The sequence below is a fragment of the Heptranchias perlo genome, chromosome 25 (genome assembly GCF_035084215.1).
Source record: "Heptranchias perlo isolate sHepPer1 chromosome 25, sHepPer1.hap1, whole genome shotgun sequence".
Classification (NCBI taxonomy): Eukaryota; Metazoa; Chordata; class Chondrichthyes; order Hexanchiformes; family Hexanchidae; genus Heptranchias; species Heptranchias perlo.
The window spans coordinates 12,518,713-12,534,256 of NC_090349.1; the positions used below are offsets into that span (position 1 = coordinate 12,518,713).

At 47.3% G+C, this 15,544-nt stretch overlaps 1 protein-coding gene across 3 annotated transcripts in view; it reads right to left on the reverse strand.

Moving 5' to 3' along the window:
* Positions 1 to 9,459: 9,459 nt before the first annotated feature.
* LOC137342026 (solute carrier family 2, facilitated glucose transporter member 11-like) overlaps positions 9,460 to 15,544 on the reverse strand; it is a 112,026-nt gene continuing 105,941 nt past the window's right edge. For all 3 annotated transcript variants that reach the window (XM_068005629.1, XM_068005631.1, XM_068005630.1), the window contains exons 11-12: positions 13,952 to 14,079; positions 9,460 to 12,345 (exon numbers count right to left, since the gene is read on the reverse strand). In XM_068005629.1, the coding sequence (XP_067861730.1) occupies positions 12,124 to 12,345; positions 13,952 to 14,079 (350 nt within the window). In that variant the 3' untranslated portion in view covers positions 9,460 to 12,123. The remainder of the gene's footprint in view (positions 12,346 to 13,951; positions 14,080 to 15,544) is intronic.

Consider the following 15,544-nt stretch of genomic DNA (forward strand, 5'->3'; position numbering starts at 1 on the left):
TGGAGAGGTGGGTCACATTATTAACATAGATAAATCGACCAGTGCAATTAGGAATCCAATATAAAATTAACTGTTGCTGTGCGGGTTTCCCGGGGTTTGGGAGACCCTGCCGGGAAAGGGAGGTGGGAGCTGCCAGCTCCACAAGGTAAGTGCCTTTTCCAGCACTCCTGATGGGCCAGGAGGAGCAGGAGTGTACCCACCCGGCCCCTTGAGGAAGCCTTCGGCCTCCCCCACTCCCGATCGCGGCCTCTCCCTCCCCCGAAGCCCCAGTGGCCTCTCTCACCAAGTCCCAATCGCGGCCAACCTTCCCCCCCACCCCACCCCCTTGATTGCCGGGGACCATCCTCAAAAGAGGCTGTGGCCGCCTGCCGCTGGTTTTCCTGGCCGGCAGCCAGACAGTCTGTCCATTTGGTCGGCTGCCGGGCGGGAGACGGAAGAAAAAATGTTAATAAGGTCCTGCCATTAAGTTCGGCAGGACCTCCGCGTCCCCGGCTTCTTCGGCCTTTTTTGGGCTCCCCCACACCCTGCCCACCTCCCCATAAATACCAGGGCCATAGAAGCTTACAGCATGGAAGGAGGCTATTCAGCCCATCGTGCCTGTGCCGGCTCTTTGAAAGGGCTATCCAATTAGTCCCACTCTCCCTGCTCTTTCCCCATAGCCCTGCAGTTTTCTGCCCTTCAAGTATTTATCCAATTCCCTTTTGAAAGTTATTATTGAATCTGCTTCCACCACCCTTTCAGGCAGCGCATTCCAGATCATAACAACTCACTGCATAAAAAAAAATTCTCCTCTATCCCTGTATTAATCTACTATCTACATGGGAACTTAGGTTAAGGGATAGGTCAGTAGAGATGCAGTGGCAGACATTTAATGAGATATTTCATAACACTCAGCAAAGATACATTCCAGTGAGAAAGAAAGACTCTAGGGGAATAACGTACCATCTGTGGCTAACTAAGGAAGTTAAAGATAGTATCAAATTGAAAGAAAAAGCATTCAACTCCACGAAGATTAGTGGCAGGTCAGAAGATTGGACAGAATATTAAAAAATTAGCAAATAATGACTAAAAGAATAATAAGGAGGGAGAAATTAGAGTACGAGAGAAAGGTAGCTAGAAATATAAAAACGGATAGTAAGAGTTTCTACAGGTATTTAAAAAGGAAAAGAGTAAATAAAGTGAGCATTGGTCCTCCAGAGACTGAGTCTGGGGAATTAATAATGGAGAATAAGGAAATGGCGGATGAATTGAACAAATATTTTGCGTCCGTCTTCACTGTAGAGGATACAAATAACATGCCAGAAATAATTGTGAATCAAGAGGTGAAAGGGAGGGAGGAACTTAAAACATTTACAATCACCAGGGAAAGGGTTCTGAAAAAATTATTAGAACTAAAAGCTGACAAGTCCCCAGGTCCTGACGGACTTCATCCTAGGGTCTTAAAAGAAGTGACTGCAGAGATAATAGATGTATTGGTATTAATTTTCCAAAATTTCCTAGATTCTGGAAAGGCCCCATCTGATTGGAAAATAGCGAATGTAACTCCTCTATTCAAGAAAGGAGGGAGACAGAAAGCAGGAAACTACAGGCCAGTTAGCTTAACATCTGTCATAGGGAAAATGCTAGAATCTATTATTAAGGAGGTTATAGCAGGGCACGTAGAAAATCTCAATGCAATCAGACAGCGTCAACACGGCTTTGTGAAAGAGAAATCGTGTTTGACTAATTTATAAGAGTTCTTTGAGGAAGTAACAAGCAATGTGGATAAAGGGGGTCCTGTGGATTTCCAGAAGGCATTTGACAAGATGCCACATCAAAGGCTATGACACAAAATAAGAGCTCATGGTGTAGGGAGTAACATATTAGCATCGATAAAGAATTGGTTAGCTAACAGGAAACAGAAAGTAGGCATAAATGGGTCATTTTCAGGTTGGCAATTTGTAACGAGTGGAGTGCCACAGGGATCAGTACTTGGGCCTCAACTATTTACAATCTATATCAATGACTTGGATGAAAGGACCGAATGTATGGTTGCTAAATTTGATGATGACACAAAGATGGGTAGGAAAGTAAGTTGTGAAGAGGACATAAGGAGTCTGCAAAGGGATGTAGATAGGTTAAGCGAGTGGGCAAAAATTTGGCAGCTGGAGTATAATGTGGGAAAATGTGAAATTGTCCACTTTGGCAGGAGGAATAGAAAAGCAGTATATTATTTAAATGGAGAGAGATTGCAGAACTCTGAGGTACAAAGGGATCTGGGTGTCCTAGTACATGAATCACAAAAAGTTAGTATGCAGGGACAGCAAGTGATTAGGAAGGCAAATGGAATGTTATCATTTATTGCAAGAGGAATGGAATATAAAAGTAGAGATGTTTTGCTACAGTTGTACAGGGCATTGGTGAGACCACATCTAGAATATTGTGTGCAATGGCCTACTCCTGCTCTTAATTCGTATGTTCGTACATGGCAAGCGACAGTAAATGTGGTTGACCAAGGGCACACTGGCAAGAGAGATTCCCTCAACTGAAGTGTTTATAAGGTTGGTCAGACGCCTTTTTTGCCACCATCACCAGGCACAACTTGTCGGATTCCCTCCAAATCCACAACTAAGATCCAGATCCGTGTCTTGCTCAAGCCAAGAAATAACCTCTGTGAATGGCGTGGTTGTAGATCATGTAGCGCACCACAAGAAAGTTACACAGATTGGGTGGCTCACACTGCATGGTACTCCTAGAATGATTAAACTACACATAACTGAGCAAAAACAAACCTTTGCTCTATAATGAATTGCACAACTTTGTGTGCTGGGTTGTACCTCTGCTTGGCTGGCATTTGGAAGTGCCAACGAAAGGGGGTCACGAGCTGCCAACTAGCCTTGCAGCTTCCTGTTCAAATGCAAGACTGGCTAAGGATGACGGAGTCATTCGTGGACTCTGATATTCAGCAGCTATCAAGAAGATCCTATTCCCACCCGGTTTACGGCGCAAGGTCCTGCTAAGGGTGAGCCAGGGCCTCGAGCGCAACTGAGCCACGTTAATCACCTGGGTCACCAAAATCAGGCTCAGCTCAACCTGAACAGGAACAATGCACTTCAGGCACCCTAGAATCATAGAATCATAGAAGTTACAACATGGAAACAGGCCCTTCGGCCCAACATGTCCATGTCGCCCAGTTTATACCACTAAGCTAGTCCCAATTGCCTGCACTTGGCCCATATCCCTCTATACCCATCTTCCCCATGTAACTGTCCAAATGCTTTTTAAAAGACAAAATTGTACCCGCCTCTACTACTGCCTCTGGCAGCTCGTTCCAGACACTCACCACCCTTTGAGTGAAAAAATTGCCCCTCTGGATCCTTTTGTATCTCTCCCCTCTCACCTTAAATCTGTGCCCCCTCGTTATAGACTCCCCTACCTTTGGGAAAAGATTTTGACTATCAACCTTATCTATGCCCCTCATTATTTTATAGACTTCTATAAGATCACCCCTTAACCTCCTACTCTCCAGGGAATAAAGTCCCAGTCTGTCTAACCTCTCCCTGTAAGTCAAACCATCAAGTCCCGGTAGCATCCTAGTAAATCTTTTCTGCACTCTTTCTAGTTTAATAATATCCTTTCTATAATAGGGTGACCAGAACTGTACACAGTACTCCAAGTGTGGCCTCACCAATGCCCTGTACAACTTCAACAAGACATCCCAACTCCTGCATTCAATGTTCTGACCAATGAAACCAAGCATGCTGAATGCCTTCTTCACCACCCTATCCACCTGTGACTCCACTTTCAAGGAGCTATGAATCTGTACTCCTAGATCTCTTTGTTCTATAACTCTCCCCAACGCCCTACCATTAACGGAGTAGGTCCTGGCCCGATTCGATCTACCAAAATGCATCACCTCACATTTATCTAAATTAAACTCCATCTGCCATTCATCGGCCCACTGGCCCAATTTATCAAGATCCCGTTGCAATCCTAGATAACCTTCTTCACTGTCCACAATGCCACCAATCTTGGTGTCATCTGCAAACTTACTAACCATGCCTCCTAAATTCTCATCCAAATCATTAATATAAATAACAAATAACAGCGGACCCAGCACCGATCCCTGAGGCACACCGCTGGACACAGGCATCCAGTTTGAAAAACAACCCTCGACAACCACCCTCTGTCTTCTGTCGTCAAGCCAATTTTGTATCCAATTGGCTACCTCACCTTGGATCCCATGAGATTTAACCTTATGTAACAACCTACCATGCGGTACCTTGTCAAAGGCTTTGCTGAAGTCCATGTAGACCACGTCTACTGCACAGCCCTCATCTATCTTCTTGGTTACCCCTTCAAAAAACTCAATCAAATTCGTGAGACATGATTTTCCTCTCACAAAACCATGCTGACTGTTCCTAATTAGTCCCTGCCTCTCCAAATGCCTGTAGATTCTGTCCCTCAGAATACCCTCTAACAACTTACCCACTACAGATGTCAGGCTCACTGGTCTGTAGTTCCCAGGCTTTTCCCTGCCGCCCTTCTTAAACAAAGGCACAACATTTGCTACCCTCCAATCTTCAGGCACCTCACCTGTAGCGGTGGATGATTCAAATATCTCTGCTAGGGGACCCGCAATTTCCTCCCTAACCTCCCATAACGTCCTGGGATACATTTCATCAGGTCCCGGAGATTTATCTACCTTGATGCGCGTTAAGACTTCCAGCACCTCCCTCTCTGTAATATGTACACTCCTCAAGACATCACTATTTATTTCCCCAAGTTCCCTAACATCCATGCCTTTCTCAACCGTAAATACCGATGTGAAATATTCATTCAGGATCTCACCCATCTCTTGTGGTTCCGCACATAGATGACCTTGTTGATCCTTAAGAGGCCCTACTCTCTCCCTAGTTACCCTTTTGCCCTTTATGTATTTGTAGAAGCTCTTTGGATTCACCTTTGCCTGATCTGCCAAAGCAATCTCATATCCCCTTTTTGCCCTCCTGATTTCTCTCTTAACTCTACTCCGGCAATCTCTATACTCTTCAAGGGATCCACTTGATCCCAGCTGCCTATGCATGTCATATGCCTCCTTCTTATTTTTGACTAGTGCCTCAATCTCCCGAGTCATCCAAGGTTCCCTACTTCTACCAGCCTTGCCCTTCACTTTATAAGGAATGTGCTTACCCTGAACCCTGGTTAACACACTTTTGAAAGCCTCCCACTTACCAGACGTCCCTTTGCCTGCCAACAGACTCTCCCAATCAACTTCTGAAAGTTCCTGTCTAATGCCATCAAAATTGGCCTTTCCCCAATTTAGAATTTTAACTTTTGGGCCAGACCTATCCTTCTCCATAGCTATCTTAAAACTAATGGAATTATGATCACTGGTCCCAAAGTGATCCCTCACTAACACTTCTGTCACCTGCCCTTCCTTATTTCCCAAGAGGAGGTCAAGTTTTGCCCCCTCTCTAGTCGGGCCATCCACATACTGAATGAGAAATTCCTCCTGAATACACTCAACAAATTTCTCTCCATCCAAGCCCCTAATGCTATGGCTGTCCCAGTCAATGTTGGGAAAGTTAAAGTCCCCTACTATTACCACCCTATTTTTCTTGCAGCTGTCTGTAATCTCCTTACATATTTGCTCCTCAATTTCCCGTTGACTATTTGGGGGTCTGTAGTACAATCCTATCAAAGTGATCTCTCCCTTCTTATTTTTCAGTTCTACCCATATGGACTCAGTGGGCGAACCCTCGGATATATCCCCTCTCACTACTGCCGTGATGTTCTCCCTAATCAAGAACGCAACTCCCCCTCCTCTCTTACCTCCTGCTCTATCTTTCCTATAGCATCTGTACCCTGGAACATTGAGCTGCCAGTCCTGCCCCTCCCTTAGCCATGTTTCAGTAATAGCTATAACATCCCAGTCCCATGTACCCATCCATGCCCTGAGTTCATCTGCCTTGCCCATCAGACTTCTTGCATTGAAATAAATGCAGTTTAATCTAGACTTCCCTTGGTCTTTGCCCTGCTTTCTCAGACCATCTGTCCGGTCATGTTCTGTACACTCTCCCTTACTGCCTTTTGTTTCTGTCACCACTTTATTTCCCACTGACTTCCTGCATCGGTTCCCATCCCCCTGCCACATTAGTTTAAACCCTCCCCAACAGTACTGGCAAACACTCCCCCTAGGACATTGGTTCCAGTCCTGCCCAGATGCAGACCGTCCAATTTGTACTGGTCCCACCTCCCCCAGAACCGGTTCCAATGGCCCAGGAATTTGAATCCCTCCAGCTTGCACCATCTCTCAAGCCACGTATTCATCTTAGCTATCCTGTCATTCCTACTCTGACTAACCCGTGGCACTGGTAGCAATCCTGAGATTACTACCTTTGAGGTCCTACTCTTTAGTTTAACTCCTAACTCCCTAAATTCAGCTTGTAGGACCTCATCCTGTTTTTTACCTATATCGTTGGTGCCTATATGCACCACGACAACTGGCTGTTCACCCTCCCCCTCCAGAATGTCCTGCAGCCGCTCCGAGACATCCTTGACCCTTGCACCAGGGAGGCAACATACCATCCTGGAGTCTCGGTTGCGTCCGCAGAAACGCCTGTCTATTCCCCTTACAATCGAGTCCCCTATCACTATAGCTCTGCCACTCTTTTTCCTGCCCTCCTGTGCAGCAGAGCCAGCCACGGTGCCATGAACCTGGCCACTGCCACCTTCCCCTGGTGAGCCATCTCCGCCAACAGTATCCAAAACGGTATACCTGTTTTGGAGGGAGATGACCGCAGGGGACCCCTGCACTGCCTTCCTACTCTTCCTCTGTCTGTTGGTCACCCATTCACTATCTCCCTCAGTAATTTTTATCTGCGGTGTGACCAACTCACTGAACGTGCTATCCACGACTTTCTCAGCATCGCGGATGCTCCAAAGTGAGTCCATCCGCAGCTCCAGAGCCGTCAAGCGGTCAAACAATAGCTGCAGCTGGACACACTTCCCGCAGGTGAAGGAATCAGGGATACAGGAAGGAGCCCTGAATTCCCACATCCCACAAGAGGAACATGACACGGCGCTGGGATCTCCTGCCATGACTTAACCCTTAAATTAGCTTAAGAACAACTACAATGTGCCTGTCCAGCGCCGAGACAGGGATATCGACCCCAATATATTTTCCCCAAACCCACCAGACTGTGCCTGGGGATCACCAGTTTCTACACTTGGTAGGACAGTTACAGAATGTGACGAGCCGCAGTGCAGCCCCGATTCAGGGTGATCAGCACATTCGACAAGAACAAGACTTCAGTCCTGTGAAGCCAATGGGCTTCAGATCTCTTAATTTCGACCATTTCAAACAAGGGAAACACTGGAGAAACAACATTAAAAGAGAAATTAACTTTATTTATTGTAGTTTATTGTCATTTTTTTTTATTCCTACAATGTTTTATCCTGAATGGATGGATGTCCTGCCTCTGTTGAGATTTTCAATGGCTTGCCCCTGAAGTGGCCCAGACTGTCTCTGGTGAGGGTTCTCGATACGGTCCTGCTCTGCGAGGTGCTGCAGGCTGCCTCCACTGGCAGGTTCTGTAATTTCCTCGGCTGTGAGCCCTGTCTTGTCCAATGTGGGAAACGCTGATTTTGAAGCTGCATTCAGCGAGTTACTTTTGATGAAACAGCAACTCTCGGCTCTCACTGCACATCACGCATCCTCAGCAAGAATTCACAACCAACAACTCTTACCAGCACAGATCAGAGTTATAAATTAACCCTTAGATCAACTTAGAAGTATTGAAGATTGAACGTGGCACATTTTGTCTAACCAACAAGCTACTTTATTTAACGACACCTGCAGCACAATATGACAACAGACTAATTTAATCATCATAAATATGAGAATGAAAACCAAATGTTCAGGATTACAGTGATAGAACTGTAGCCATGATCAACATGATGGAAAGGCCTAACCCTGACAGTCAAAGTAATACAGTAACAAGCACAAGGCTGTCAATATTCAGTCTGAAACTTAAAGGGTATAACAACAAAATATGTGGCCTCTAAACTGAGTAGTTATGTACAGTCACACAGTAGAGCCCTAGTCTCTTTTACAGCAGACTGCAGTCGATCAGACCTTTGGTTCGGCTCCAATTCAGTTCTGATTTCCTGTCATTCAAGCCAGTCTCTGACAGTGATGGGGCTCAGTGAGTCACACTCTCACCTCTGAGTCAGAGGGCCCTGGGTTCAAGTCCCATGCAAGAGATTGAGCACAAAATCTAAGCTGACACTCTGCTGCACTGAGGGAGTGCTGCACTGTTGGAGGTGCTGTCTTTCAGCTGAGACGTTAAACCAAGGCCCCGTCTTTTCTCTCAGGTGGATGTAGAAGATCCCATGGCACTATTTCGAAGAAGAGCAGGGAGTTCTCCTCAGTGTCTTGGCCAGTATTTATCCCTCTACCAACATCATTAAAACAGATTATCTGGTTATTATCCAATTGCTGTTTGTGGGTGTTTTCTGTGTGCAAATTGACTGCCGCATTTCCTACATTGCAACAGTGACTACACTTCAAAAAATACTTCATTGGCTGTGAAATGTCTTGGGACGTCCTGAAGTCATGAAAGGCAATATATTAATGCAAGTTCTTTCTCTCTTTACTGTAACCACAAGTCTTTGGAGGTAATTAACACTGCCGGTGATTTTCCAATTTGTGCCAAAGTTGCAAACTCGTCACCCACTCCCGTCCCGTCCTCGCACACTCGTATCCCGCAAACTCCGCTCCCCTCCTCGCACACTCCCGTCCCGTCCTCGCACACTCGTATCCCGCAAACTCCGCTCCCGTCCTCGCACACTCCCGTCCCGTCCTCGCACACTCGTATCCCGCAAACTCCGCTCCCGTCCTCGCACACTCCCGTCCCGTCCTCGCACACTCCCTTCTGGTTGCTGCACACCCACTCCTGTCCCCGCAGACACCCCTCCCTTCAAACACTCCAATCCCGTCCTCGCATGCTCCCCCCCTCCCGTCCCCGCGCACTCCGCTCCTGTCCCCTCGCACACTCCCCTCCCATCGCACGGTCCCCTCCCATCCCCTTCTAAACCCCGCACATTCCACTCCTCTCGCACACTCTCCGCACACTCCCCCACCATGATCCCGCATGCTCCCCTCCCTTCCCCTCACACTCCCCTCCCTTCCCCTCACACTCCCCTCTCTTCCCCTCACTTCCCCTCACACTCCCCTCTCTTCCCCTCACTTCCCCTCTCTTCCCCTCACACTCCCCTCACACTCCCCTCTCTTCCCCTCACACTCCCCTCTCTTCCCCTCTCTTCCCCTCACACTCCCCTCCCGTCCCCGCATTCCGTTCCCCTCCCGTCTCCGCACACTCCACTCCCTTCACACTCTCCCCCCCGGGTCCCTACACACTCCCCTCCCATCCCCGCATACTCCCCTCCTGTCCCCGCACACTCCCCCTCGCCCCCCCCCTCCCTGCACACTTCGCTCCGTCCTCGCACGCTCTGCTCCCATCTCCCACTTAAAATTGGGGCCAGTGTTTCAGTAGAAATGTAAACCTGTTTCTCAACAGAACTGTGAAATATGTGGGGAAATTTTCTTGGGTCTGTGTCCATCCGCACTGGGTCACCGGGAATAACAAACAGCGGAAAATCAGATGGGTCCAGCCGCAGGCTCAGAAAGGAAGTCGTCCAATTTTCCTTCTTAAATGGAGGAAAATCAGACAGTTTCCCTATGTTCTTAATTAAAAGTTTTTAAGAGAAATTCCCCTAAAGTGGGTGATGTTATTCAGTCAGTTTCAATCTCCCTGTAATGGGAGATTAAGGTCAAGTGTCAATCTCCCTGTAATGGGAGATTAAGGTCAAGTGTCAATCTCCCTGTAATGGGAGATTAAGGTCAAGTGTCAATCTCCCTGTAATGGGAGATTAAGGTCAAGTGTCAATCTCCCTGTAATGGACGTGCTGATCATTCGATGACAATCCTCAGTGGCAAAGGTCACCAGGCTGGAAAGTGGGTCCTTGGGAGTGATCCTTGGGACGTTAGTATGGCAGTATTTATTTCCCATCCTTAGTTGCACTGAAGGCGTTAGGAGTCAACATTGTGATGCTGGACTGAAGTCACCTGTAGATCAGATAATAGTGAAGCAGTTAGGTTTTTACAACAATCTGGGAGCTTTCATGCTCATTTTTCCTGGTGCTAGTCTATAAATGACCATATGTTATGTCACGGCAGGATTTGAACTCATGCTCGTCCAGTATGGTGCCCAGTAGTATGTACTGCAGACAGTGACCTGTGCTGGACAGGGTGGAGATTTTGTCCAGTAGCAGATACACTGATCAAGTGGACTACTCTGTTCTGGACGCTGTTGGTTTTCTCGGGTGTTCTTACAGTTATGCCCATCTAGACCAATGGTGAGTATTCCATTACACTCCCGACTTGAACCTTGTAGATGGTGGAGAGACTTTGAGGATCAGGTGGTGAGTCACTCATTGCAGAGTCCCCAGTTTCTGCCCTGCTGGTCCAGTTAAGTTTCTAGATGCCGGAATTCCTCTCGGGATTGATGAGCCATCAGAGAACGTTGTTTTCTCCAGAGTCCGGTGTCCCACCTTCCCCATCTGAGGCACTGTCTTATGATGGTCCCTCGCCCAGTCCAGGCACAACCATCTCTCACAGAATGGAGCCAGAAAAGGGAGTGGGAGCCACTACCCAATCAATGGAGAGGAAAGTGTATAAATGTTATGCAATTATGATTTATCTATTACCTACATATAAAATAAGCTAGCGGAATATACACATTGATGCATTATGTTGTTATGCTGGGATCATGCTCGGAAAGAAAAGGAAAAAAACCTCTTTTGTGGTAATATTTTGTTGCCAAGGTGCTGATGATTGAGGAGGGGGGGGTGGGGTCGGTGATAGTGGTACCACTGGGCTTTTTCTCATTTAGAACAGTCATTACCTGGCACTTATTTGTGTGAATGTTACTTTTTAAAAATTCATTCTCGAAATGTAGCCATCACCAGCAACACCGGTATTTATTGTCCATCCCTAAGTGCCCTTGAGAAGGTGGTGGTGAGCTGCCTTCTTGAACCGCTGCAGTCCGTGTGGTGAAGGTTCTCCCACAGTGCTGTTAGGCAAGGAGTTCCAGGATTCTGACCCAGCGATGATGAGGGGACGCCGATGTTTGTCCAAGTCGGGATGGTGTGTGACTTGGAGGGGAATGTGCAGGTGGTGTTGTTCCCATGCTCCTGTGCCCTTGTCCTTCTAGGTGGTAGAGGTCGTGGGTTTAGGAGGTGCTGTCGAAGAAGCCTTGACGAGTTCCTGCAGCGCATCCTGTGGATGGTACACACTGCAGCCACGTCACTTGCCACTTGTCAGCCCAAGGCTGGTTGTTGTAGGCTGGTATGGTCTGCTTCCTTACCAGAAGAGTTGTCAATTTTCAGCAAACAATCCCACTCCTGACCTTATGATGGAGGGAAGGTCATTAATGAAGCAGTTAAGAAGGGCTGAGCCTTTCTGCTAGAGATACCAAACACAAGTGATTATACTACATATTTTTGAAAACTGAGAAGAACCGACAGCAATGGGGCAGATAGCATGTGCTGTACATATTTGATTTGCATCTAACTTACGAAGTAACTCCCAGAGGAGTCTCTCAGTGACAGTACCACTGCAGTGGGAGATATCCATCAGTGCATGACAGTCCGACAGCAACATTCAATCAGACTGCGTTTGCTAAAAGACCAGTGTTGCCATGGTAACGGGCCTTACACAGAATGCTGGCGCTACTCCATCGCAGGTCTCTAGCATGGTAAATTGATTTTTTTTTTAAATCTCAGTCTTGAAAAAAAAACCTATGATAAATATATTAAACCACATCATAAATGCAGGCATAAATGTAAGTGTGTAGAGGGGCCACATCAGTGCAAGTCTCCAGCATCACCTCCTCCAGGTGACTACCTCGGCCTAGTGTGCATCATTCAGCAGTGGAATGATCAGTTATACAATTTTACAATGATAGAGGCTCTCCCTGCGGTGGGAGCCAGGGGGCCCTTATTATACAGCACGAAGCACAATGTGACAGCCTCGTTCAAAACTTCTCCCTCCTGCTGCCGTTGGACTCTTTCCACAGGTTAGAACGCGGTTGACATGATGATCTCAACTGTGCTTTGTGGGATTGTCCCGTTAGGTGACACGCGGAGCGGCGCTTTTTTCCAGAACTTTCTGTTCTTGAACTCCTCGTTGATTTCGAGCGGCGTCTTTCCCTTTGTTTCCAGAACAATGTAATACGCCAGGATGGTGAGCACAAAACAGACTCCGCAGAATATCAGGAAGCAGAGGTAGCCCAGGCCTTCCTGCAACAGAAACAGACACAGCCAGTGACGAAAGAACGAAAGAACTTGCATTTATATAGCGCCTTTCATGATCTCAGGACGTCCCAAAACACTTCACGGCCAATGAAGTACTTTTGAAGTGTAATTACTGTTGTATTGTAGGGAAACTCAGCAGCCAATTTATCCACAGTGAGGTCCCACAAACAGCAATTATATAGATGAGCAGATGTCCCAAGAAGTGTAATCGGATACAAATAGACGGCAAGACAAAGAAGAAGATATTAGGAGGGGTTGGTCAAAGAGGTGGGTTTTAAGGAGGGCTTCTAAGGAGGAAAGCAAGGTGGAGAGGCAGAGGAGGTTAGGGAGGGAATTGCAGAGTAGGTTAATGAGAGAGACTAAGGACAGTCTGAGGACAGGTACTAGGGGAAACTAAGGATAGAAGTGAGGGGATATTTAAGTGAGCCAGAGGACAGGACTGAGGGAAGGTGAGTGAGTGAGACTGAGGACAGGAGTGAGGGAGGGTGAGTGAGTGAGACTGAGGACAGGACTGAGGGAGTCAGTGAGTGAGACTGAGGACAGGACTGAGGGAGGGTGAGTGAGTGAGACTGAGGACAGGAGTGAGGGAGGATGAGTGAGTGAGACTGAGGGAGGGTGAGTGAGACTGAGGACAGGACTGAGGGAGGGTGAGCGAGTGAGACTGAGGACAGGACTGAGGGAGGGTGAGCGAGTGAGATTGAGGACAGGACTGAGGGAGGGTGAGTGAATGAGACTGAGGACAGGACTGAGGGAGGGTGAGTGAGTGAGACTGAGGACAAGACTGAGGGAGGGTCAATGAGTGAGACTGAGGACAAGACTGAGGGAGGGTCAATGAGTGAGACTGAGGACAAGACTGAGGGAGGGGTCAGAGAGTGAGACTGAGGACAGGACTGAGGGAGGGAGGGTGAGTGAGTGAGACTGAGGTCAGGACTGAGGGAGGGAGGGTGAGTGAGTGAGACTGAGGACAGGACTGAGGGAGGGAGGGTGAGTGAGTGAGACTGAGGACAGGACTGAGGGAGGGTGAGTGAGTGAGACTGAGGACAGGAGTGAGTGAGTGAGTGAGACTGAGGACAGGACTGAGGGAGGGTGAGTGAGTGAGACTGAGGACAGGAGTGAGGGAGGGTGAATGAGTGAGACTGAGGACAGGACTGAGAGAGGGTGAGTGAGTGAGACTGAGGACAGGACTGAGGGAGGGTGAGTGAGTGAGACTGAGGACATGACTGAGGGAGGGTGAGTGAGTGAGTGAGACTAAGGGAGGGTGAGTGAGTGAGACTGAGGACATGACTGAGGGAGGGTGAGTGAGTGAGTGAGACTAAGGGAGGGTGAGTGAGTGAGACTGAGGACAGGACTGAGGGAGGGTCAGTCAGTGAGTGAGACTGAGGACAGGACTGAGGGAGGGTCAGTGAGTGAGTCTGAGGACGGGACTGAGGGAGGGTCAGTCAGTGAGTGAGACATTGTGAGTGAGGGGAGCGAGGACAGGTGTGATGGTGGGGAGTGTGTAATGTCTATGGAGGAACTGATGTAAATATAAAGGAGAGATGGGAAGCTATCAGCAAACAAGTGTATTTTTAAAATGTTGACAATTACTTACGATCATGAAAGAGAAAACCATCCCGATGAGGAAAAGGCCGAACCAGTTGAGGAAGCCGTTGATAACGTACCCAGCTGGCCGGTCAGACTGGAGAAATATTTCCGAGGGTAATATGATCGCTACTCCGCCTGGAAAGGAACCAAGAAATATTTCAATTACAAATCACCTCAATCAGGCTCACCATCAGATACAATCGACCCTTCACCTTTAACCAGCTAATACGGCGTGTGCGAAGAGCCAATTGAGCAGAGAATGATAAAGAGCTGTCAGTGGTTGGCACTAGGGCACTGGATCATTTAAAAGCCTTTTTTAAATCTGGTGGTCGGATTTTTTTTAGTCTTTTTAGTCTGAAATAAATGGAAATAAAAATGAGGAGAGATGTAAATCGGGCTTTGACATGGCTTGCAGTACCTCCCCCACTGTCACTGCACACTGCCTTCAGGGGGGTAGATAAAGGGGAACCAGTGGATGTAGTATATTTGAATTTTCAAAAGGCATTCGATAAGGTGCCACATAAAAGGTTGTTACACAAGGTAAGGGCTCATGGGGTTGGGGGTAATATATTAGCATGGATTCAGGATTGGTTAACGGACTGAAAACAGAGAGTAGGAATAAAGGGGTCATATTCGGGTTGGCAGGCTGTAACTAGAGGAGTGCCACAAGGATCAGTGCTGGGACCTCAGCTATTTACAATCTATATCAATGACTTAGATGAGGGGACCGAGTGTAATGTATCCAAGTTTGCTGATGATACAAAGCTAGGCGGGAAAGTAAGCTGTGAGGAGGACACAAAGAGTCTGCAAAGGGATATCGACAGGTTAAGTGAGTGGGCAAGAAGATGGAGTATAATGTGGGGAAATGTGAGGTTATTCACTTTGGTAGGAAAAATAGGAAAACGGAAAATTTATTGAATGTTGGTGTTCAGAGAGATTTAAGTGTCCTTGTACACGAAACACAGCAAGCAATTAGGAAGGCTAATGGCATGTTAACCTTTATTGCAAGAGGAGTACAAGAGTAAGGAAGTCTTGCTGCAATTGTACAGGGCTTTGGTGAGACCACACCAGGAGTACTGTGTGCAGTTATACTTGCCTTAGAGACGGTGCAACAAAGGTTTACTAGATTGATTCCTGGGATGAGAGGGTTGTCCTATGAGGAGAGATTGAGTAGAATGGGCCTATTCTCTCTGGAGTTTAGAAGAATGAGAGGTGATCTCATTGAAACATGTAGGATTCTAAGAGGGCTTGACAGGGTAGATGCTGAGAGACTGTTTCCCCTGGCTGGAGAGTGTAGAACTAAGGGACATAATCTCAGGATAAGTGGTTGGACATTATGGATTGAGATGAGGAGGAATTTCTTCACTCAGAGGGTCATGAATATTTGGAATTCTCTATCCAAGAGGGCTGTGCATGCTCAGTCATTGAATATATTTAAGACTGAGATCGATAGATTTTTGGACCATAAGAGAATCGCGGGATATGGGGATCAGGCGAGAAAGTGGAGTTGAGGTCAAAGATCAGCCATGATCTGATTGAATGGCAGAGCAGGCTCGAGGGACCGTATGGCCTACTCCTGCTCCTATTTCTTATGTTCTTA